The following is a 23,151-nucleotide window of genomic DNA, read 5'->3' as shown; positions in this document are numbered from 1 at the left end:
CAGGCCCTTGATACTGGTGCCAGGTAAACATCTGGGAGCGATCAGAAATGGGTGAGTCAGCAGAAACCCGCTCCTTGATGTGCTGTAAAGCCTGTCCAAAGCTGGGGACAAAGGGAGGCTTCTTTTTGGGTCTGAGCAAGTTAACCAGCAAGTTAAACAGTTAAATAGACTTTGGAAAACACTATATTTAGAAAGCTATTTCCCCAGCTAACGGATGGTGTCTGCACTGCACAGAAGAGTTGGTAGCGTCTGAAGCCTGGCATGCGGCTCTGCCTGCTAAAAAGCCACATGCAGGCTGACTTCTGCACTGCGTTATGTCCCCACTTCACCTTATTCCTCACAGCTACTGATCTTTAACTGCCTTCTCCAGTAAAGTATACGAGTGGATGTCTACTCCTTGGTTACGGATGACATTTGCAGTTAAAGCCTCCCAGGACCTGAGGAGTTATACATGGAACAAGCTGACAAGGCAGGAAAAGGCAAAAGTTAGCTCAGGATTACCAGCAAAGCATCTAAACCAGCAGAGCAGAGGGGAGTCAGCCGGGGAGCAGCTTTTAGACTGAGTTTACTTGGGATCAGCTTCTACCCTGTGCAAAGAAAGCCGGCAATAAAGCCACAACATACTTAAAGCATTAAACCCCAGGTCATCTGCTTAACCGAGATGCACACATCTTTAGCTTTGAAGAACTGCGCTGGCTTCAAAAGAAAAGCAGAATGACAAGTCCCTTGATGCAGGACGTAACACTGCACAGAACACACTACAGATTCAGCATCTTCGAGGCCACGGGCCAAAACATCTGGATCTTCCATTACAATCCGCTCCCACAGAGCTGAAGTGTGTGAGTTTCTATGCAAAACCACATGGAAAACCCACTGGTAACAGACACAACATGTGGCGACACTGTGAAATTCCTTTTAGACAGGGCTTAAGAGCAGAGCTGAATAAACACAGGCTTCCTGGTGCAGGGTAGGTGTGCCCATGGGTAGCCAGCTATTAGAGGCTGCTGCAGCATCCCTTAGATTGCTTCTCTGTGTGTAGAAACCCACTCCTGTACTTGCAAACTCCTCCCATTCATTCAAGATTAATCTTGCAGTAACCTCTGCAAAGCACACGTAAGGGGAGCTCATACAGTGCTGTGCTATTGAACACCACGCAGGCAACTTTTTGGAGCAGTTACTAAAACTGCTTTCTGAATAGAGACATTTCTTGTACAAACCTCCCCTGAACCCCCAAAATCACATCTTGGAAGCAAAGACCGAAGCTTACACTTACCTTGCTGAGTACTTCCAAGTCCCAAGGAAATTGTAGCTCCTCCAAGCCTGGAAAATCAATTCTGAAGTATTTAAGCTAGGAGGAAAAGGATGAAATCAGCCTCAGGAGGCGCGAGATGTACAAGGTCTCAGCTCAGCAGCTCATACCAACTGCAGTCTCACAGAGCTCCCCAGTGGTATTTATGCTCTCCAGGCAAAGAGGACAACCCTGGGCCATCCTGTTTGGCAACGGACCTGTAGCAATAAGGAAAGAAGGGAAAAAGAAGGGGGGGGGGGGGGGGGGGGGGGGATGAACCAAAAGGAGGCAGGAGCACGGAGCAGAGGGGTGTTGCTTGGGATCTCAGCAGTAAGGAGACAGTCATTGGGGCTCAGCAAATTAGGACCATCCTCCCAAAGGCTGTAACACCACATGCGGGGAGGGGGAGAGGAGGAGGAGTGCAGCCAGATGATCATATAAAAGGGTTTGCTTTGCTTTCCCCTGCAGTCAGCTCTCGGGGAGAACTCGCAGCCCCACGGGCATCTTCTCTCTCACTGAGACAGACCCAATGCCTCGGTGAGGGGCTCCGGTGGTGAGGGAAAGGGAACTCAATAAAGGGGTTTTCCTGTGAGGGATTAAATCCATCTCGGCTGCCAGGTCAGCCATTTCCTGCTCCCCACAGGGAAATCCCATAGCAGTCCCGCTGCTCCAGGGCTGACACAGCTCCATTGGACCCCAGGGCAAAGCAGGATCCTGGCTCTGGCAGCAGGGCTGATCTGGGATCCAACCCTTGGGTACACTGCAGGGCATCTCCTTTCTCCCCGGAGCTGGCACTTGCTGGGAATCTGGATATTTGCCACCCTCTGCAGCCTGTTCTCAAAGCTGTCCCGGTTCTGGCATTCCCTGCACACACCCGTGGTTCAGTCCTCCTGCAGGAGATACAGGGAACAGGGGAATTAAAAGTTAGTGGCATATCTAGGCAAGACTCACCTCCTGATGCTCACAAAGCCCCAGCTTTCGCACTAACCTCCATCCCTGCGTTCACTGTTGAAACAGGCTTTTACTCACTGTGAAAGGAAACGATTGAGCAAAAGACAAGCTGAAAGTTCCTTCTTTTTCTTTTCCTGTTTTGTTTTGTTTTCTTTTTAAGTAGAAACCAGGAAAAATTAAACCATTATCATGAGTAACAACATGAGCACATCACAGCACCTCTGCTGCAGCAGCCCACAGCAGGATGCTGCTGTGCTGAGTGTCTGGAGTGAGCAGGTCCAAGCATCACCCCTCTACCCGGGTCTATTGGGGTCCCCATGCCCTCATCTCCCCCTGCAACAGTCCAGCACAGAGGCAGAGGAGCACCCACCTCCTGGATTTGGCATATCCAAGCAAAGCAGCTATGATATGTCCAAATTCACTCTCTAGTCCTCCCTCCAAAGCTCTCTGGGGAAGAAAAGTCCCCCCATTCTTCCAAAGAGCCAATATTTATTTCTTTGAGCAAAACCCCAACCACTTATTTACTGCTTACAAGAAGGGGATTTACAAGATATTCTGCTGCTGAGAGGCTTGTTTAAACCCAGCAGTGCTCAAAAAGCAGAATGACATTTATCACATTTGTTCAACAGTGCGTGAGCAAAGCAGCAAATACTGGCAGTGGATAGCAGCTTCTCTGAGCAGAGAAAATAACCCCTCTGAAGTCAGCTCCAAGACATAACTGCCGATTTAATCTCTTGCACCGTCCTCCTGAGGTCTTCTTGAGGAAACTTCTGGAGTCGAAACCTAAAGGGGCTACAAGAAAGCTGGAGAGGGGCTTTGGACAAAGGTCTGTAGGGACAGGTCAAGGGGAATGGCTTTAACCTGCCAGAGGGGAGACTGAGATGAGCTCTTAGGCAGAAGCTCTTTCCTGTGAGGGTGCTGAGGCGCTGGCACAGGGTGCCCAGAGAAGCTGTGGCTGCCCCATCCCTGGCAGTGTTCAAGGCCAGGTTGGACACAGGGGCTTGGAGCAAGCTGCTCTAGTGGAAGGTGTCCATGCCCTTGGCAGGGGTTGGAAATGGGTGAGCTTTGAGGTCCCTTCCAACCCAAACCAGTCTGTGACTCAGATCCTCAGCACTTAGGGTGTATCTTCTTGTCTGTGTCTTTTAACCTGAGTTGTAGCTGAGCCATGGGAAGCCAGTCCTCACCAGTCAGTGCCAGTCCTACAGCCTGATACAGTCACTACACCCTCTCTGGCTGCTTTTCCCCATATATAGGAACTTTGTACTGACATACTGAGTAAGTGAACCAACAACGTATGGTCCATCACTGGGACCCGGCACTTCCATTCCACTAAAAGTGATGCAGTGCAACTTGCTCCCAAAAAAGCTCGGATGCTGCCACCAATACCAGCAATCCAAAGACTACACAGAACTGGGTTGACTGGAGGTTCCGCACTGCTTCACCTTGAAATCACTGCATCCTTCTTTTTTATTTTCCTTGCTCCTCTGATTCTCTTTGGATCAATGAGTTTGCTCTATCTGCAGGCAGCTTATATCATCAGCTGAAAGATGATACAAGCAGTCTCCAGTTTCCTAACTTCCCTGAATAATGAGTGCAGAAGTGGTGAGCCATGGTGCGCCTGCAACGGGGCCACCCCAAAACCATGGAGCTCCGCAGCCCTGACTCACAGCTCTCAGAAGGTGCCATTCACTCCAATTACCAGAATGCTGGATTTAACTCATTTTAAAATCTCACGTACTGACATGCAAATGATTTCCAGACCTCAGAAAAACTCGGTATGTTGTAATCTCCACAAATGTTCCTATGGGAAATTAATCCCTGTAGGATGGTTTGGGCTGTCTGACTTCTCCATTGACCCTGCTGCTTCACAGAGATTTGACTTTAATCTACTCTTTTAATATACACCACTATGGTTTCACTGTACAAGTCATACATGGTTGTACTTGGGGATGAGCACAGCCTGGAATGAGACGTTTTATCCACCTCATTTTGTCTCGAGTCAGCAATTTTATGTCATACATTTGACCAAAGCCAAAACAATCAGAAGTTACTTTTAATCATTCAGCGTTATTACCGCCCTGATTATAACGTCTCCATTTCATATGTGGTAAAAGCCACATAAAGCAGGCTGCATATATAAGTATATATTAGGAGAGAAGGCTTTTAATGTAATAGCCAATGAATAGGAAGGAACACAGATTTCGCTATGCCCTCCTAATTGAACATGCAGACAGCACGTCTTGATTTTCAACTTCAACTAAATTCCCCTTTATTTCCTATTCAAATAGTGGCTCAGTAATAACAGCACCAAACTTGGGCAGGGACAGAGCAAAGAGCAGGGAGAGAGGCTCAAAGCCATAGTGCTAACTCCTGTTGTATCTGGTTCTGATTCCTGCTCCAGATGGCTCCTTGCATCCATACACAAGATGAGGACGCCCCAGCCTCTTGACCATATGCCTTGGCATTATCCAGAGGCTGCTCCAGCAGATGAATTGACAATGTGGGGATCCTGAACCACTGGAGTGAAAGGCAGACATTTATAGATTGACTCCCAAATGCAACTAATGCTTGGCACAATGAACCCCTATTTATTCTTTCACACTGCTCTCCTGTTCTCGGACAGCCTGAACTGTAACCACCCCGGTTCATCTGCAGCTTCTTTTCCTCCTCATCATAAAGAGCATCTCCCCAAATGTTTAGCCTGCTGCTGATACTCAAGAAAATAACTCCCCACAAAACTTCCCAAAGCCTGTGCTATTTCCTCAGTGTAAAAACTAAGGTAAGACAATGAAATAGGAACAAAATCAGCAGGAATTTCAGACAATTTGGGGGGCATCACTGACTGCACCAAGTACAAGTGAAACATGAACTAAAAATTCACCTCACTTTGTTACTGCAGCTCACCACGGCTCCCGGTTATATCTGCAATAAGCCATATTGAAACAATGTGTTTTTAATAATCAAAATAACTGGTCCACATCTGCAGACTGAAACAGTCCAGAAATATTAACCCCACACACTCATCTTCAGAGATTATAGCCTTTCTCCCCATCCCATCAAACCATTCCCCATGCAGATCTGGCTTATGGGCACAAGAGCTTTCTACCAGCCTTTTGGCCTCGCATGTCCCACGTTTCTAGTTCTGAAGACTTTAGGTCTTCATGTGCGTTTTTTAAGAGCCATTTCTTCAAAGCTGGATCAAGAATAAGTGAAAACCCACCAGATTCACGGTGTACTGGAGCGGGATTGTCTTGGGTGTTGGGTTTTTTGTTTTACATAATCACTCCCAGACAAAGCAAATAATCGGAAGGCTGCAAAATACTCGTTTTGCAACAAGGGGAGGAGTTTGATATAGAAAATAAAAGATGTGGTTATGTGTCCACATCACACTCTTGCCACATACACTTTATTTTCCTTTGAGCAATACACTGCAGAAGACAGATTTTAGCAACAAGTGCATTTGTAATATCCTTAGTGAGAAATCGATAAATTAATACCATCTGAACTTCCATCTCATAGTAAGGGAGAGATTTCAACACTTGCTTTTTAAACCGGCAATTACTCATTGTCATTGCTTTAGAGTAATTAATAACACTTGTAACCTGTTCCTGTGAAATAAAATGCAGAAGTGAATAGACAGGCCCAGGGTGAATTGCATCTTTGCAGCAGGAGCTCCTGTCTTGTCTTCCCCGATCCTGACAACTTTACAAGAGGTCTACATAGGTTTTCTACGAGGAGGAAAGGTCTCTGTTGCATACCAGAACCAAGTTATGATATACATTTATTGTACATTCATTTTCTATTCTTACTCCAGGGGATTACGGACATTGGACAAGCTGCAGGAGCTTCCATAGCCGCAAAGGAACACAGCACCATCCAACACCAAAAACCTCCCAAGAGAAAAGAAACCCCAGCAAACAGGATGCTCTTCAGACCAAGCCTACATTAGGTAAAATTGTATTAGGTGATTAAACTGTGGTTTTAAAACTGTTAATATTAATCCATCACATCTGCAGTAAGACTAAGCAAACCCAAGCAGAAATGCAAGCACAGCTATATTAAACAATACTAAAATCTCCTTAGTTGTACACCACTTCTTTCTTTCACATCCTATTCTTCACCCTCTCTTCTTCACTTTGCCCTTATAAAGTCATTTCTGCTGTGCTGGACTCGACTCAAAACTGCTCCTCACAGAGGCATCTGCTCCAGGTGGAACACTGTTGTTTCTGAGGCTGATGTGTTATCTACAACCAAGACTCGTTTTATTTATCGCAAGACTGAGACTAACACAGTGTTCCCTTTCCAACAGGCAGCAGAAGATGACTTCTGACAGAAGCAAGCTGAACTTCACTGCACATTCCCACATCCTGGGAAAGCCTCACAGGGCTGCTTGCAAGCAGTAACCATCCCTGAAATAAGAAGTATTTCATTACACCTTTATTTTGAATACACGTGTATTACAAACCTATACACAACTGGTTAAGACATCTGTAAATAGTAAAAACCTTTTGCTAGAAACCCTCTCATCAGCCCAAACTGGACCTGAAAACAAGCTTGTTTGTTTCGACTAAATATACCCAACATTCAACCAGCAAACATGCACCCATAGTATTTGAGTAACACAAGTAACACAACTCACCAGCCAAGCACCTTGCCCAGTTAAAATCAAAGTTAACTGCAAGGACCTGATATCAAGTAATGTACTGATTACTGACCACCTGCAATTTCATCTGGGCTGCTCATAAACCTTCACTAACAGGAAGGGACCTGTCCGCAGTCCACTGGAGGTACAGATCAATACTCAACACAGCTGCAAGAGAGGGGAAATACAAAGGAGGAAGAAGGGATTTCTGCAGAACAGAAAACTGCTTCAAGCAGGGTGCAGACACAGGATGTGAATAACCACCAGTACCCAACAATTTCAAAACCTGCTTTCTTCCCTGCTTGGAATAACCCCCCCCATTCCTCTCAGATGTCAGTGCCCAGTGATCAGCCAGGAGCTGATGTTTTCCCCTGCAACCGCCCAAAATCAAAGCAACCTTTGGACAGAATTGTTTTGGAGTTGATGGAATATCACCAAAATCAGGATCACCATGGAATCACAGAACAGTTTTGGTTGGAAGGGACCTTCAAAACCCATTTAAGTCCAATCCCCCTGCAATGAGCAGGGACATCTTCAGCTGCATCAGGTTGCCCAGAACCATCTCCAGCCTGGCCTTGAATGTCTCCAGTGATGGGGCATCCACCTCCTGCCTGGGCAACCTGGGCCAGTGTTTTTCCACCCTGAGTGTAAAGAATCTTTTCCTCACATCCAGCCTGAATGTCCCTCTTTTAGTTTAAAACCATCGCCCCTCATTCTCTTGCAACAGGCCCTGCTAAAGAGTCTCGCCTCATCTTTCTTATAGGCCCTTTTAAGAACTGAAAGAATTAAGTACTTCCCTTACCTTTAAAGGGAATGAAATGCTCTTGTGCTTCCAGTAGTGTTCCTGAAAAACTCCCAGCACTTGCTAGCTCCTTTATTCTCTGCAGATGCTTCCCATGGAATGCCTCCCTTAGCTATTTGAAAATCTAAAACCTTTGTCTGAGAAGTTAGTTCAGCATCCTCAGCTGGATCCCAAACTGCACAAATATTGTGATCGCTGCAGCCAACGCTATCAATAAAAGATGAAAATTATCTCAGTGAGAATTCTCACTTCAGAAAATACTAATCAAATTTGTTTAATAAAGAAAAGAAGAAGATAGCTATACATTTGGGTATCAATGGTGACAAAATCCCATACAGCTTTTTCAGCACCAGGACCATAGTAATGACTTAAAGTTAACACTGCCTAAAGATTCAAGAAACAGAAGATCACCTGTCTGAAAATCACATAGCTTCGAGCAGGGAGAACAGGATGAGCCCAAACAGCCTGGCCCCACCATAGGACACCATCACCAGGGGCAATTCAGAGGCAGGGAAGTCCACCACCCACGGGAGGGTAGAAATGCCAGAGGGTAAATGAGGAGAGCTTTCCTCAGCAGGTATTGCTGCTCACCCAGCACCAGGACAAGTGGAAGGAGTTCTGATTCCACTGCATGAACTGCACATTCACCACAAGAGTCCCACACAATACATCATGCAAAGCATGGCTGTGATTTAACATCCGCCTATCTCCAACTGCCCCCAGGGAGGAGCCATGAGCAACCTTTAGTGCTGTCTGATGTGGCCAGAACACCCGAGAGGGATGGGAATTCCACACCGAGGGGCACATGCTAAAACCTGAGGCATGTACAGGGCTGCTTCCTTCTTCTGAAAAAGCCAATGCTGCTTTTCACTGAAGACCAGCACCCATCTCCTGCACAGACATTTAAAGTGAATCACATCTGATCCGAGTATATGCAGCTTAACCTTTAACTGACAAGCTGTGTTCAGATCAACCCTGTTTTCACCAGTGACAACTGTAGCATCTCCCCAGTCAGCACAGAACACCGCTATCATCAAATTAAGGATTAAACAACATACAGATTTTTATCATCACCTTCAGCAGCAGGGAAAGCAACAGGAGCTGGTCAACAACATACTTTTAACCAAAGTTTTCAATGAAAATGTCAACTGGCTAAAGAAGGGAATACTTCAGTCAAGCAAAACAACAACCACCTCAAGAACAACTATGCAGGGCTTTCATGGAGGACACAGAAAGGATTCCTTTTCTGAACACCCTCACGGGTGTTCAGCCCCAGGACCACCACAACCCCAGTACAGGCCCACCTTGAACCTGCAGCTGCTGTGGGTTGACTGCTTGCCTCTGCCTTTCCTTCTCTCCTCAAAGTTCAATTCCATCTCAATGCCGAATGGGAACATTTACAACTTCTTGAGACTTTGGAAAAGGAAAAGTAATCTATGCTAATTTGTGGAATGCTATCTACAGCCTGAACGTGTGCTATGGGGCTTCCAAGGGTAGAATTTACACTTGAGGAAAAACAAAACCCACAAACACACACACACCTTAAACCAACTTTGTGACTTTTATTGATGGGCGACAACTTTATACTTCTAGGTATCACTAAACTGTGTACAATTAGGAACTTAACATTATAGGGGAGCAGACAGCAAAATTAAACAAAGCAGACTTAAAAGAAGTATCAACCTTAATTATTTGACCATTTTGTTTTAATTTCATGTACACAGAAGCATAAATGCGGTTTGAAATTTCTTAACAGCGATAAAGTTACAATCACCCATCTATATAGACTAACATCTTAACTCCAAATATTTGATCTGTAATGTGTACTGAAGCAGTTTCTCATCACACAATTATCAAAATGTTTCTTATTAGGAACCAGCAACTCTGCATTTCATATGCTCGTACATGTTTTGAAGCATGTAGGACCATTTCCATCTCATACACATTGGCTCATTATTTTACCACTTATTAAGAACTACTGGGGGAGCAGAGAGTATTTTTTAGTTTTATTTCTTTTTTTTTTATTTTTAAAATTTTTTTACTTAAGTAAAGATAAACATTTTCACAGAAATCTACAAGTTCTGTTGCTGGTGCAGGGCTTTCTTCTACTATGCAATTAGGAAGTGGGAATCAAATGCAAATCCCCTTTCATTATCTTAGGATTCAGCATTAACACAGATTAACTTTTTTTACTGGGAGTTTTCTTGCATTTTTGTGATTCATGAGACTTTCAACCAAATGACTTCACTCTGCAAAGTCAAAAGTCAACACAAACTACTTTGTGCACAAACCCATGGCAGTTTCCTTTATCATTTGACCCCACAGTTGCAAGGGAAGGGAAAAAAAAAAAAAGAAAAAGAAAAAAAAAGGATTCACTCAAAAGAGCATTTACAGGAGAAAAAAAGTTAGTGAGAGTTGGCATTCTACAAAGCAGGTATCTTGCACACACAGCGTAGAAGGGCAAGGTTTCACAGCAGGTCAACTCGGCGGTAGTACAGGAGGTAGGCTGTGCGTTCTGCAGAAGGCTTCACCACCTGGCTCTGGTTGATCACTTTGACTGCCTGGTCATCGATGCGTAACCAGCCGTTTAGGCCGATTTGGAAGACATCTGTAGTGTAATGGCCACCAGTTGCGCTGTTTCCGTGATGATAGACAACTGCAAAGAGAAAGTCATGATGCACATATACACTGATAAACAGCCACTGGAAAAGTACATAAAGAAAGAGTGGAACTAGATGATATTAAGGTCCTTTCCAACCCTAGATATTCTGTGATTCTACGATTCACAGCATACTCATGGTTTAGCCAGATATGATATTGCTTAAGCAAGAACCTGGGTTTGTTCAGCCTAGAGAAAAGAAGGCTCAGAGGAGATCTTATCACCATGTTCTAGTATTTAAAGGGCAGCTATAAAGTAGATGGAAACTCCCTTCTTACAAGGTCATGTAGAAAAGATGAGGAGTAATGGGATCGCCTGAGGAGATCCCAACTGGGCACTACAGTAAATTTTTTCCCAAGGAGAACAAACAGCCATTGGAATAATTCCCCCAGGGAAGTCATGAACTCCCCAACATTGGACGGCGTGCTGGGACAATGAGTCTAGGTCATGCTTTGCCAAGGAAAGTTGGACCAGATGATCCTTGAGGTTCCTTCCAAACTGGTGCTTTATGATTAAATCTTTTAAGTGTTAGTGTAAGTTCCTGCTTACATTTGATGCTATGTAGTATTAATAATGTTTCTCCAGCATACCAAATCTCACAATTCTATGTAAATTCAGAATAAAAAGCATCAAACTGCTTTTTATGATTTCCTAGAGGATCTTCTTGGAAGGATGTGCCTCACAAAGATAATCTCAAACAGTCCAGCACACCTTTGGGAGCTTCCAACAGGAATTGCCACACTTAGCAAGACACTCTCAAGCTAGACATTGGCACTGTGTGCAGAAGACAACAGTATGCTGTTGTAACTATTTGTAAAAATAAAATAAAAACTTTGGGTAAAACTATGTAGTAGTCCAAAGGGAAGAGACCTTTTAAGTACATAATTCTAAGGATGTATAAAGGAAATCGCATGCAACTTCTTCTAGGAGTATGTAAGACCTATAATTAACAAGAACAAATAAAACCAGAAGGAACTGCCCCATTTGACAAGAACAGAGGTATGTAATTATCAAATTCTTTACACTCTTTCAAGACCAGTCAAACTTCAAACTTACTCAGATCTTCCTCACATTTCTAAGAAAATAAACGTTTTAGAATAACAAGAGTTAAGCAAAGCAAAAAGGCAGTTATCTACTGCATCTGTACCTACTATATCTGTATGTTTAGGGAATTCAGAAAATAATTATTTTACAGTAGCTTAAACCTGAATTACTCATTTCTAAAATTTAGTGTTAGATAATTAGGCAAATCCTGGGTAACAGCTGAAACTCGGTTCTTCAAAAGCTTATTTCAGTAATTTAAAATTAACCTAACAAACTCAGTTTCTGCAGACGAGAACTCCTCTACTGACTCATAAATGAACAATTTTCCATAGAAGGACTTAGAAAAATATTTCAGCAACTCATTTTCTTCAAGCCACCTTAAATGCACTGTCTAAACTTGTCCCATAAAAACCACTATCAAAAAAAAAAAAGGAATTACACTGGCAGAAACACTCCTGAATTTCCACAAGACACAGGTATGTTATTTCCCTCTGTAACCTCAGTGGTCACAAAACTGGATCCAAACCACCAAGTCACACAAGGCCACCAGCAACTGGCACAGATCTGGTGATGCAGAAGCGAAGACCTTTAGTTCTCCACTTTATCCTGAAGCCAACACAAATAAGCAGGTGCAAACTGTGTAAGAGTTTTGAACTTTAGGAAATTCATTACTGCCCAGAGGCTGTTTTGCTCAACATTCAACTGCTGTTTCTGAATTTTATATAAGCTTTCAAGATTAACTACCAATTTAAATATTTTGTGTACATCATAGACACATTGTTTTCTCACACAAAAATCACCATCTCCAAGTTAAACTTTTCCACCTACAATACACTATTCATACCCTGCCAGCAACACTCATCTTGAGGGCTCAAAAGGATGCAGAGCCAGCATTCAAACAGTCATTTCAAAGGACACCTGAAATTATTCTGAAAATATGTGGTGTATTTTAGGCACAGTTATATGTCAGCTGTATTTCAGCTTCTGCCGATATTTTTCAGGGTAGATCTGTTATAGAACTCTGTTTTTGCACAATGCTGGATCAGCGGGATATAAATACACATGTAGCAACGTATGTGTATATGTAGGTATTCAAGAAAACCCCACAAAACAAGATTGACACCCACAGGCTACTTCCATGTAATTTAAAAGAATATATTTTATATAATCCAGGAAACTCCAGTGCTTCTACAATTTTATATGCAGAAATTGTATTTGCAATATAGCGACTAGAAGCATATAGATAAAATACCTGCAAAGAGCCTGTAGGTTCTTTGGCCTTTAAATATTTTACTTTTCACACCAGGAGATAGTAGCTCTGGAGGAGACAAAAAGTCACAAAGGCAATAGTTAGCAAGTTTAGAAATGCAATTTCAAACGGATCAATTACTTCTCAGAGAAACCAACACTATCATAAAGGAGAAAATGTAACTAAAACGCCTTCTTTAGACACTAAAGAATGTTCATGGTTCTGATACCTGGTAATCACGGGAATGAATTCTGAGGTTTACTGAATGCTAACATAACAGAAGGTTTAAAAATGACACCAGAAAAAATGAAGGGGGTGGGGAGGAGAAGATGGGGATGGAGCGGGGAAAGATCAGACTATTGTTTCCTTTCATTCCTAACATCAGCCAATGACAAAATCAGTTTCAGATTCCAAATCATACTACAACCTTTTTTGTCAGTCAAGGCAAATTGAACTAGTTCAACAAATTCATATTATTTGAGGAAATTTTTAAAATAAAATATTAAGTAAAACAAAAAGGTACTGTCTGATAATGCACATCTCTGACTTGAGATATCAGTAATCACTAATCTAATTTCTTTTTCCCCTATCAGAACTAACAGCCAATTTCTGAGATGAAAACAAAACGCATTTGATTTGGCAAGCTTCAGATACGGGATTACATGCAGACTCACACTTTTCAAAATCAGTATCTCTTAAGATAATTGTTAAATGAAAGAGCTTGGCTGTTTAATCTCTGTTACCTTCAGGCTCAATTTTCTATAAAACACCAGTTTCTTTTCCTCAGCCACTGTATATTACTATAATTTGCCATTTCTCTGAATGAAATCTGAGACAGAAGTATCTAGTATTACTAGGCAACAGCCTTGTATAGGAACACACCCCTCATTCAGCAGGATCACTTCCAATATTTGTCCTCAGCAGCCTATAACCTTATTCCTTAAATCTGCAGGGACTTCTTATTTTGCCAACCCAATGTTCAGGACATGGGCAAGGTACTAAAATCTTGTGCCATGCTGTTCTTTACAAAATGGACACCCAAACTCATACAGAGGAAACATCAGGTTCAGCAAGACTGAACCCAGAACCCCAAACGTATTCTTTCCTATGAGGGAGGAAAAACCAAAAGGCAGCATACAAGATTATTATCTAAATTATCAAGTCTCCAGACAACAATGGAGAAGAAAGCTTGTGCATAAGAAAGGAGAAAACTGAAACACAGATACCCCTAAGAAACACAGTATCATCTTTCCCTAAAGAGGGGAAAATTCTGTTAAAATATCTTTACCTTTACTAATTTCCAGATCAACAAGATACTCAATATTCTTGATCAGCTTCTGACATCCACCAGTCTTCTCATACACAAACCGCTTGAGGTGTAAAACAAGAACAGGAGGGAGTTCTTCTAGTGTCACTCTTCGACTGATCTCCACCTAACAGATACACAGAACAAAGATGAAGAAAACCTGTAATTTTCTGTTAATTGCTCAAAATTACTCCTTTAAATGAGGAACTAGTATTTAACTTTGAATACATGAACAGAAAAAACACAGATTCACTGTTGTAGTAATACTAATTTATGGCAAACACTGCAGTTTATGACTAAAACACACTGAATCTTGAACCAAAGTGTTGTCTCCAAGAACTCAATAGCTGTCAGCAGAACGTAATGCATCAGAATGACCACAGATATTTAGGTTCTGCAGTACTGAAGAAACACCTTGTTGGAGACCCCCCAGGAACAACTCCTTGCGGTGGTTTAGTGACTAGTAATTCTAAGGAAGTTATACATTAATTGAAGGTTGATAACTCGTAACACAGGCTGCTGGTTTCAGAGAACCCTGAACTACAACAGACAACTGCACTACACCTCAGGTACCTAATGCAAGAGGTTTTGAAAAGCTACTTTAATTTCTAAAAGCTGGTACCTTTTTACAAAAAGCTGAATAAAAGGAAAAATAAAATGCAACCTAGATTAAAACAATCGGAAAACAGTAATTTTTAGCTTTATCAATCATCCTGAGTTCCCCTTCTGTAAAATGGCAATGAAACTTCTTCAAAACACATTCTGAAAATTACTATCTGCAAAATCCTGTGCTGCTTGTACAGTTCAACCTAAATACAAGAACAGCTATTTCAACTTGAATTTCTTTCAAAAGAAATCTAAAGGACATTGTGAATGCTTTTATTTCCATCCAGAGTCTAAAATGTAAGCCAGAGCAAACCTCCAGAAACCAATCTGAACACCCATTTCTTCCAAACCCAATAATTGAATCGTTATCAGTAAAGAAGTTAAAACCATATACAGTAAAAACCAAAAAATGACTAGCAGAACAAGATCTATGTGGTAGATCACGATGACCTTGCATTGCAAATGTTTCTTTCACATGGAAGACAACTAGAGAAATAAATGTTCTCCAACACTCCTACTGAGCATACAAAGAAGACAAATTTCAGCTATCCATCTTTAGCTTTTCCAAGAAAATGGTCTTTATCTAACTGTATTATAATCTGGATTATTTAGAAAACTTACAGATACAGAAATGAATATCAGGATGAAGACGAACATCAGAAGAGTTAGAAATGAATGTCAGAATGCCTCTTTCCATCCTGCCTACTGAGAGACATTATGAACAGTGTATTGAAAAATTCCATTTGCGTAATCCACGCACACCAGAGATGTTATTCACTAATACATGCCATAGGAAGCAATACCTCAATGGGGAAAAAAAGCTTCATGCTTTTCTTCCTTTGAAGTGTTTTTTTTTATTACTATTATGCACTGTATTATTTGAAAAACAACACAAAAAAGGTTTGCAGAGCTGCATGAGAATATGGAAGAAAGTGTCTTGGTTCTTGGAAGTGACAGTGAATCACAGGGCTTGGAGATCTCCACTCCATCCCCTCTGTATCAATTATAACCATTTGTATAATTTCTGACTTCTGTCTCTCCAACCTTCTCTTAAAGCAGTGAAGGCAACTCTACAAGCACCACAGGTAACACCTAGTCCAGGTCCTATTCCTGTTTACTGCCCAAGCATCACTGAGAAAGATCAGCCTTTTCCTTTTCAAAGTAGCCATGACATATAAAGTTTTACATCTGGTTCCATCTCTCTTCTTCCACGTTTTATTTCCTTTTAAAGCTGTGTACAGTAAACCAGTCAGCTACACAGTGCCAAGAACAATACTGAATGGAGGTGTTACAGGTTATTAATCCAGAGAGAAAGATCATGAGATGTTTTAGGGAGTTTCTACCAGGCCTACCACCAATGAATAGTTTCACTTTTGATTTTTAAGTGAAATTGGTAAATCAAACCCCCTTGAGGAAAGCCACACAGACAGTAACGCAATCGTTCTGCTACAGGAATTTTCTTCTTAAAGCTAGAGTGTGCTTTCAAATGATACCCTGAAGAGCTGCTCCTTTACCAAGAACATCTGGTAATCCCCAGGAATCAGTACGTTAAGATCAACTAAGGTATTTAACTCATAATAGCATGTATTATTACCACAGTTCACCTTGGTAACACGCACTCCAGTAAAATCTCCAGCCAGTTACTACACCAACTCAGAAGAAAATGCCTACTTACACGCATGGTTTTAAGAGTATGTATGTGTTCATGTGTAACATGTTTTAGTACCACAGGACACTTTGAAGAGGTCAGTACCTCTTTTGTTAACATAACAGTGTTCAACTAATTATTTGTAAAGCAAGAGCTGCATAAAAAGCCTTTAAAAAGCTTAGTATTTGACTGTAAAAAGGGGTCAACAGAACACACCTCTTGCTTGGTTTTTGTGGTGTAACCCTGGACAGATTCTCTCGCCACCAAACTTTCCAATGCATCCTGAACTGTGCGTATCTTGTCTGACTGTATATCCAGTTGCAGGGTGAAGAAAGGTTGCAGTGTAGCAGACTCCTTAGAACTCTGCTGGTAAACAACAGACCTGTGGGGAAAAAAAAGAATATGTAATAAAGCATGTAATAAAGTAATAATATAGAACCTTCAAGTAAGAATGGACTGAAGTCTACTTTAGTAACTTTATTTATAGTTAATCCAAAACAACACACACAAATACAAAGGTTAAGCTTAAGTTTTAATAACCTGAATCCACTTTACTGCAATTTAAATGATTTTCACATCCAATTAGAGCATGAGCAGGATTATATTTGAACTGTTTTATTTATGCAAGGATCAAATCACATACTGGATTAGCACAAAAAGTTTAAAGAAAAATACTGACATTTTTGATAAGGCAGTTAAAAAGATGTGCTTCTGGACTCCTTTTGTGTTAAAGAGTTTTGAAATTATGTTTTCCAACAGATTCTTGGAAGTGCAAAATAATAGTGCTCCTCTAACTGTACTTTCTACTGTAAAAAAAAAAAAAAATCACACCTGATTCCAGATTCTCCAATGAAAAACACACAACATTTTTAGTAATTTCCCTAAACTCGATTTTACAGTGATTTTAAATTGTTTGCTTAAATCTTGCCATAGGAAATATGTCCCTCGAGGACTGGCATTTCCTTTTCCTCCCATCCTTTCTGTGCCCAGACTTTGCCTGTGGACAATTTGCACATAAACTGGAATCTCTCGGAAAACTGGCAGGAGTAACGACCTAGGCCATGAGAACATGTTTCCTGTTTGTTTGGTTTTGATTTTGGTTTGAAGGGTATTCAGTTGCAGCATTCAAGTTGCCCGGCTTGGTGACCACTGTTTTGTGCAACGAGCAGTACACTCCTCAGCCCCAACGTCACTGCACTAAATGGACTCTTCCTGCATTTAATTCTTCTTAAATTTCACTGAAAACCACCCAACATGGCTGAAGAATTGTATTTTCTTTTATTTTCAAGGCAGTGCTTACATTAAAAAGACCCAGCTGCTACAAAAATGTGGTTTTATACAGCCACAGAAATCATTCATTTCTTACATTGTTACACTCGTTACAGTGGGTTACAAAGCTTGAAAGTAGTAAGGTGATTAACAAAGGTCTCTCATCCATGTAGCCATGCTGGAACATCTACAGGTTATGTATGAAATGTTAACACACAGGTTTAATGGCGTACTGTAAAAATCTTATCAAAAGCCCTTTGGACTCGGGCAAAGCCCTGAAGCACCAACAGAAAGGCAACATATCTTTATGTTGGCAAATATATATCCTTTAGAGGAAACAGAACATATAAAAAACAGTAGCATCTTTATTTCAGTTTAACACTTCCTTGTTGGCTATATTTAAGGACAAAACCTTCAACACATGGCAAGCACAGTGTTTCAACAAACAAACCCTTCACTGTGTTAAGTCTTGCTGCTTTTGGATATACTTCCCAAACCCTTTTTAAGCTAATCATTATTTAGTGAAATAATCAACAGAAAACAGCCGGAGTTGTTAGAATTTTTCAAGCCCATGTATTAAAGACTTAATTAAGAATTTTCAGACTAATATTCTGAAAAGTTAACTAAAAACTTTCTGAAAAAAAAAATTAGAAATTAAATTGTAACATATCTTGAAAACATTTCAGTCAAAAAGATATATAAAAATTGATTTCATAGTAAAACCTTTACAGGACTATGATTTTCTATAACAACATCATTATTATAATGTTTCAACTGGTCAAGGAAAAATTAATCAAATGAATAATGATTCTTGGGTACTGTAAGAACTGTACAGTGAGAATTTCCCAGGAAAACAGGCACTGCGCATTGCTACCCTGTTTAGACTACAACAATGTAATTGATGCATTTTCTTTTAAACAGTGCATTTGAAGGGAGAAGTTGGTACTACTCATGGAAATATTTAGCAGACTTCTAACTGCCCTGTGAGCTGGCTTGCATAACACATATTTGAAACTCACACAAGCTGAAAGTCAAAAAGGGATTCCTGCAGATGGACAAAGCAGATACCGACAACCATGTATCTTTGTACTTACAACATTTAAGTCTCACTTTGCTTAAGGGAGATTTTGGGGGGTTGGCTTGTTTTTTTTTTTAAGCTATCGTACTTAAATATGCATTTAAGAGACAATTAAAGCCTCAAGAGGACAGCCTGAAACTTCCCAAGCCAAAAGACGCCAATTCAAACCATTTTTTCCCCCGTAGCTGCTTTTCCCATGCAATTTTTCCCCATTTCTGATGCTTTCATTGAGTGGAATTCTACTGGCAATTCTGTATTCAATCCTTCCTATGTCCACACTCAGCCTCCGAGGATGAAGCTTTCCAACATCACATGGATACTGTTTCTGAGTGGTGAACTGTGTGATCTGGTTTGGAGGATAAATAAAGTGGATGCGGTGACAGCAGCCAACAGATGTCAGACTGGACCGCGTGATTCTGTTGCTTGCTGCAAGTTTTTGCCTGTTTTTGGTATTACCTTTGCTTTATGTAATTTTCCTACAGAAGACAATGTTCTCTTGGTATTTATTTAAAAACTAGTGGAATTGTGCAGAGATCTAATCAATTCTGACCATGATAAATATAATAAAGGTATTAACAATACCTTGGAGACACGAAAATACATACCATCAATGTGGAATTTTATCAATACATATGAACATCTGTCTGCCAGTTTCTATGGAAAATATCATTTTATTTGCCAGCTGTCTGACTCAAATCCCAGAAGAATAATTTAAGTGCATGTCATGGGCAGAAGGCACTAGCCCATATTATTCACACCTCTAGACTGAATACCTGGCAACATAAGGGAGTCAAACACTAGCAATTAAGTGTCTGTCTCCAACTTAAAAATAATTCTTCAAGTCTAGCATTTGTGTTTTTGAGTATGTTTTTAGCAAGTGTTTACCTTGCTTTCATTTTAAATTACACATTTCTCCAAACAAGTCATAAGGCTTCCTTTCCAGAAAATATTCTTTCAGTATCTACTTTCTGCCTTCATCTGGTATCAGACCTGAATATAAGTAATGTCCCAAATTCTTTTCATTCCTGCAACATCTTGTAGTAATTTACATTTTTCCAAATTTCTCTGGTCTTTAACATTAACTATTACACATAACTTTGCTGCCTCTGCGAAGCATAACTGTCTAAATCACCAACAACTCACTATTTATTTCACTTTCACTGACTAGATTTAACTCTTAGCAAATCTCACTATGCCCTTGTATCCTTATTTGCAAAAATAGACTCCTCAGAGGTCATAAAAATTAGGTGGCTCTAAAGCTCTTCAGAATTCTTAATAGACTAATACAGAAAGCATACGTATTTCAAACTCTATATGCAACTCAGGGCTTTTGCTGTCTAAACAGTCTATTCTTTTAAGACACTTTAAGAGATTCAGACTCAACAGTAAGTCACAGAATCATGTGAACACTGATCAATCCTTTGATCATTCTGGTCCGTATTCTGAACTCTCTCTTGTATACCAAACGCTTCATGGGAGAATGTTCATCTCTCCTGGCCTGAGCAAACTGCATAACAGTTTCTTCCATCCAGCTATCCAATGGTGAAAAATACAGAAAGCAATGCAGAGGAAAACGTTATCTCTAAAAGGCAGAGCAGCCTGTGATTTCAACAACTTTTACAGAAAAGTACTATACCTTATATGACCACCAAAAATATCAGTAATTGGAGTCTGAACAAAGTCAGCCTGTCGAGTGACTGATGATTTGTTGCGAGGTCCCACTTGCTCCCATTCATCCTCACTGCCTTCCCCTTGTTCATCCTGCTCCTCTTCCTCATGAACAGTCTGAGCCTCAGGGCCATTGGAAACTGAGAGTTCTTAAAGTGAAGCAGGAAAAAAACCCAACCAACCACATTAATTTTTGTACAAATAAAACATGCATACAGATAAAAGAATTTGAAACATAAAATAAAACCCAATACAAGTAATTTTCAGAGGATAGAATGTTTTCATTGATCATGGATTTGAGAAAGTAAATGAGAACTAGCATATTCCAGGCCCACTCTTAGCTGGACACATCCATGCATTAACAGAACGCAGCTCACTGATGACTGTATGTAAACATACGTAGTTTTCTAGCAAAGTGTGATATATTTTTAGTAGTAAATTCATGGGGTAGAAAATTAGAAAGTCAAGTGTTATTCTGGAAACGTAATTATGCCATTATTAAATACAACTCCTTTTCTGCACAGATATTTTACAGAGAACCCAAAGCTTAGCAAATATTTTCTTTGCAAGTGCCAGTCAGGAGGCTATAAACTGCACACATCTACAGAACAAAACACGGAATGATCATTTTATATCATAAAAAATTTACCCTACTAAAGAGAAATCTGGTAACTAGTGATCTTAATTCTATATTGGGCTAATACGTGGCTAAGACTAACAGTGTTTCGTTTCATTTTTAATAGCAGACCCAGACATAAAGCCACTATAAAATAAAGTGACATTTTAGTCCACATACAAACTCTAATACTTCTTTAAAGAAAATTTCTCCAATTTTGTCAATAAAAATTTTAAACCAATTTTGTATGCTCTGTTTTACGTTAGATATAAGTTTGCCATTAGTCTAGATTTTTCCACTTCAAAAAAAGATCTTAACAGTAGTTTTAAAGATCGGTGGAAAAAACATGCCAATATAATTTTTAACTACCATGGAGAAAACCAAAACCCCAGTAAATAACTGACACTGCAGGTATTATGAATGGCAGACAAACATATCCACGTTTAAGACAAGATTAGTCAACCTGAGTTGCTTAGTTGAGCTCAGTAAAAATTTGTAATACAGAAATGTGTCATTTAGGACCACCAAGTAAATGGCTTATTATTACTGTCATTCAGAACATTTACAGAATGATTATGCTTTTCCAAGTACTTGAGATCACTTGTAAACTGGACAGAATGGACTCATTTTACCCTTTGGGCAGATTTAAAGAAAAGAGTATTTGTTAATGTCCAAGTTCACTAAAACATGGCATTCTACCCCTATCTCACATCTACACCAAACATTGCTCTATTACAGAACCACACAAAGAAAGGAAAACACAAAAAAAATCCACTAACTTCCATTATGTGGAGAGAGAAGTTTCTTTAGGGTCAGCATTTCTTCATGTAGTCCATTGAGGATAAATCCCAAGTATTCTTCAGCATCCTCTTGCCTGCCCTGAATAATATTTGATTTTCTAACTATTATATGACATTTCCATGTTTTCAACATCAGGTAAATGACACTGAACATATAGCTTTCTCCTATTAATTTAGCCAATTAACCAACTACTCAGTTGAAGCTGTAAACTCAAGTAAAGTTTAAATTTTGCTATAACCACCCCTCATTTTTAGACAAAAATAGTCAAAAAGAACCAACACATTACTGGTAAACTACCACGAGAAGTAAGTACACACATAAGCTTGACCTGGAAACAAGCGCTTCTACATTCCTCTCAATACAAATTCAATTTACCATGTTGGGTGGGTTTTTTGCCATTTCTTTTCAAAGTAATATTAAAAGTTGCTGCCAAACCACAGCCAAATCAAATGATGGTTTGGACTTCTTCTTTAAATTGAAACTAAACCTGAAATAATACCTTGAGGTCTCTACATACCTTTAACCCTTCCAACCTGAATCCCAAGCAGAAATGAACTGCCCATTTCTCAAATATAAATCTATAGACATCTTCCCTATAAAAAGAGATGTTCCATTCCAACCAGTTGTTTTTTCATTATTCTGATATATCAATGTCAGAATAATCATGATAAATTTGTCATATCATGACAAATTTCTAATTAACATTTTCCTATAATTTAAGTCTCAAGACAGTCTAACTTCATTACAATGAACATCAGCTACTTGATTTTCTTGGTATTTACGCAGAGAGCCTGATACAGAGCTTTACATTGCTTTAACAATGGTGACTGTCCTGGCATGTAATTACAAAAGTCAAATATTTGGAGGTCTCACCTTTTCTGACAGACTTGACTTTATAACCGTCAACAGTCTATAAATATATGTAGGTTCAAAGGCAGCTCCTGGTCGGATATCTCTCACAATTTTATCACCTAAAGCTGCAAGGCAAAGGAGAAGTACATATAAATAACGAGATGTAGGCAAGGTTTTCTACATTCTACCTCCATGTTCTCTTCACACTTCACTAGATTTCTGGAATCCAAAATTATTTTTACTAATAGTTTTATTACAATTTTAGTGATTCAAGCTCAGAATTCATAGGATATCACACTCTTACATGTAAACTTTTCTTAATTAAAATACATCCTACATCACCCTATGTACTTACAGATAGCCTACAGTATTACCCCTTTACAGTCAACACTCTGAAGATTAACAAGAATATCCACAGCCATCATAAGAGAACAATTCTAGTTCTATTTAAATTTTTTGTACTTTTGTATTCAAAGAACATTTCCTTAAATCTTTTATATATTTGTAATTCTAATAGATCATTTTTCCTCACTGCAGAAGAAAAAAAAACCCAGACAAAAAAGTAGTCTGACAGCATGTTCAACCTAATGATAATACAAGGCCTCAGAAACTTGATTTGAAAACTATACGAGACAATAAAATGACCTAGAAGTATAATAAGTTGCATAAGAC

The 23,151-nt window shown here is 40.0% G+C and overlaps 2 protein-coding genes across 4 annotated transcripts in view; both read right to left on the bottom strand.

The window, feature by feature from the left end:
• The window catches only part of CRISPLD2 (cysteine rich secretory protein LCCL domain containing 2), a 30,766-nt gene extending 29,273 nt beyond the window's left edge, over positions 1-1,493 (bottom strand). The window contains exon 1 of the mRNA XM_062618340.1: positions 1,274-1,493. The gene's annotated coding sequence lies outside the window, so the exon portion shown is untranslated. The remainder of the gene's footprint in view (positions 1-1,273) is intronic.
• A 7,732-nt stretch (positions 1,494-9,225) lies between these two features.
• The window catches only part of USP10 (ubiquitin specific peptidase 10), a 51,283-nt gene continuing 37,357 nt past the window's right edge, over positions 9,226-23,151 (bottom strand). For all 3 annotated transcript variants that reach the window (XM_062618345.1, XM_062618346.1, XM_062618347.1), the window contains 7 exons: positions 22,501-22,604; positions 21,606-21,705; positions 20,179-20,359; positions 16,412-16,577; positions 13,924-14,068; positions 12,639-12,704; positions 9,226-10,339 (listed from right to left, as the gene is read on the bottom strand). In XM_062618345.1, the coding sequence (XP_062474329.1) occupies positions 10,152-10,339; positions 12,639-12,704; positions 13,924-14,068; positions 16,412-16,577; positions 20,179-20,359; positions 21,606-21,705; positions 22,501-22,604 (950 nt within the window). In that variant the 3' untranslated portion in view covers positions 9,226-10,151. The remainder of the gene's footprint in view (positions 10,340-12,638; positions 12,705-13,923; positions 14,069-16,411; positions 16,578-20,178; positions 20,360-21,605; positions 21,706-22,500; positions 22,605-23,151) is intronic.

The sequence above is a fragment of the Pezoporus occidentalis genome, unplaced genomic scaffold (genome assembly GCF_034315485.1).
Source record: "Pezoporus occidentalis ecotype Australia unplaced genomic scaffold, CSIRO_AGI_Poc_V1 ctg20, whole genome shotgun sequence".
In the NCBI taxonomy this organism is placed as follows: Eukaryota; Metazoa; Chordata; class Aves; order Psittaciformes; family Psittacidae; genus Pezoporus; species Pezoporus occidentalis.
This window is presented reverse-complemented; position numbering and strand designations above follow the sequence as displayed.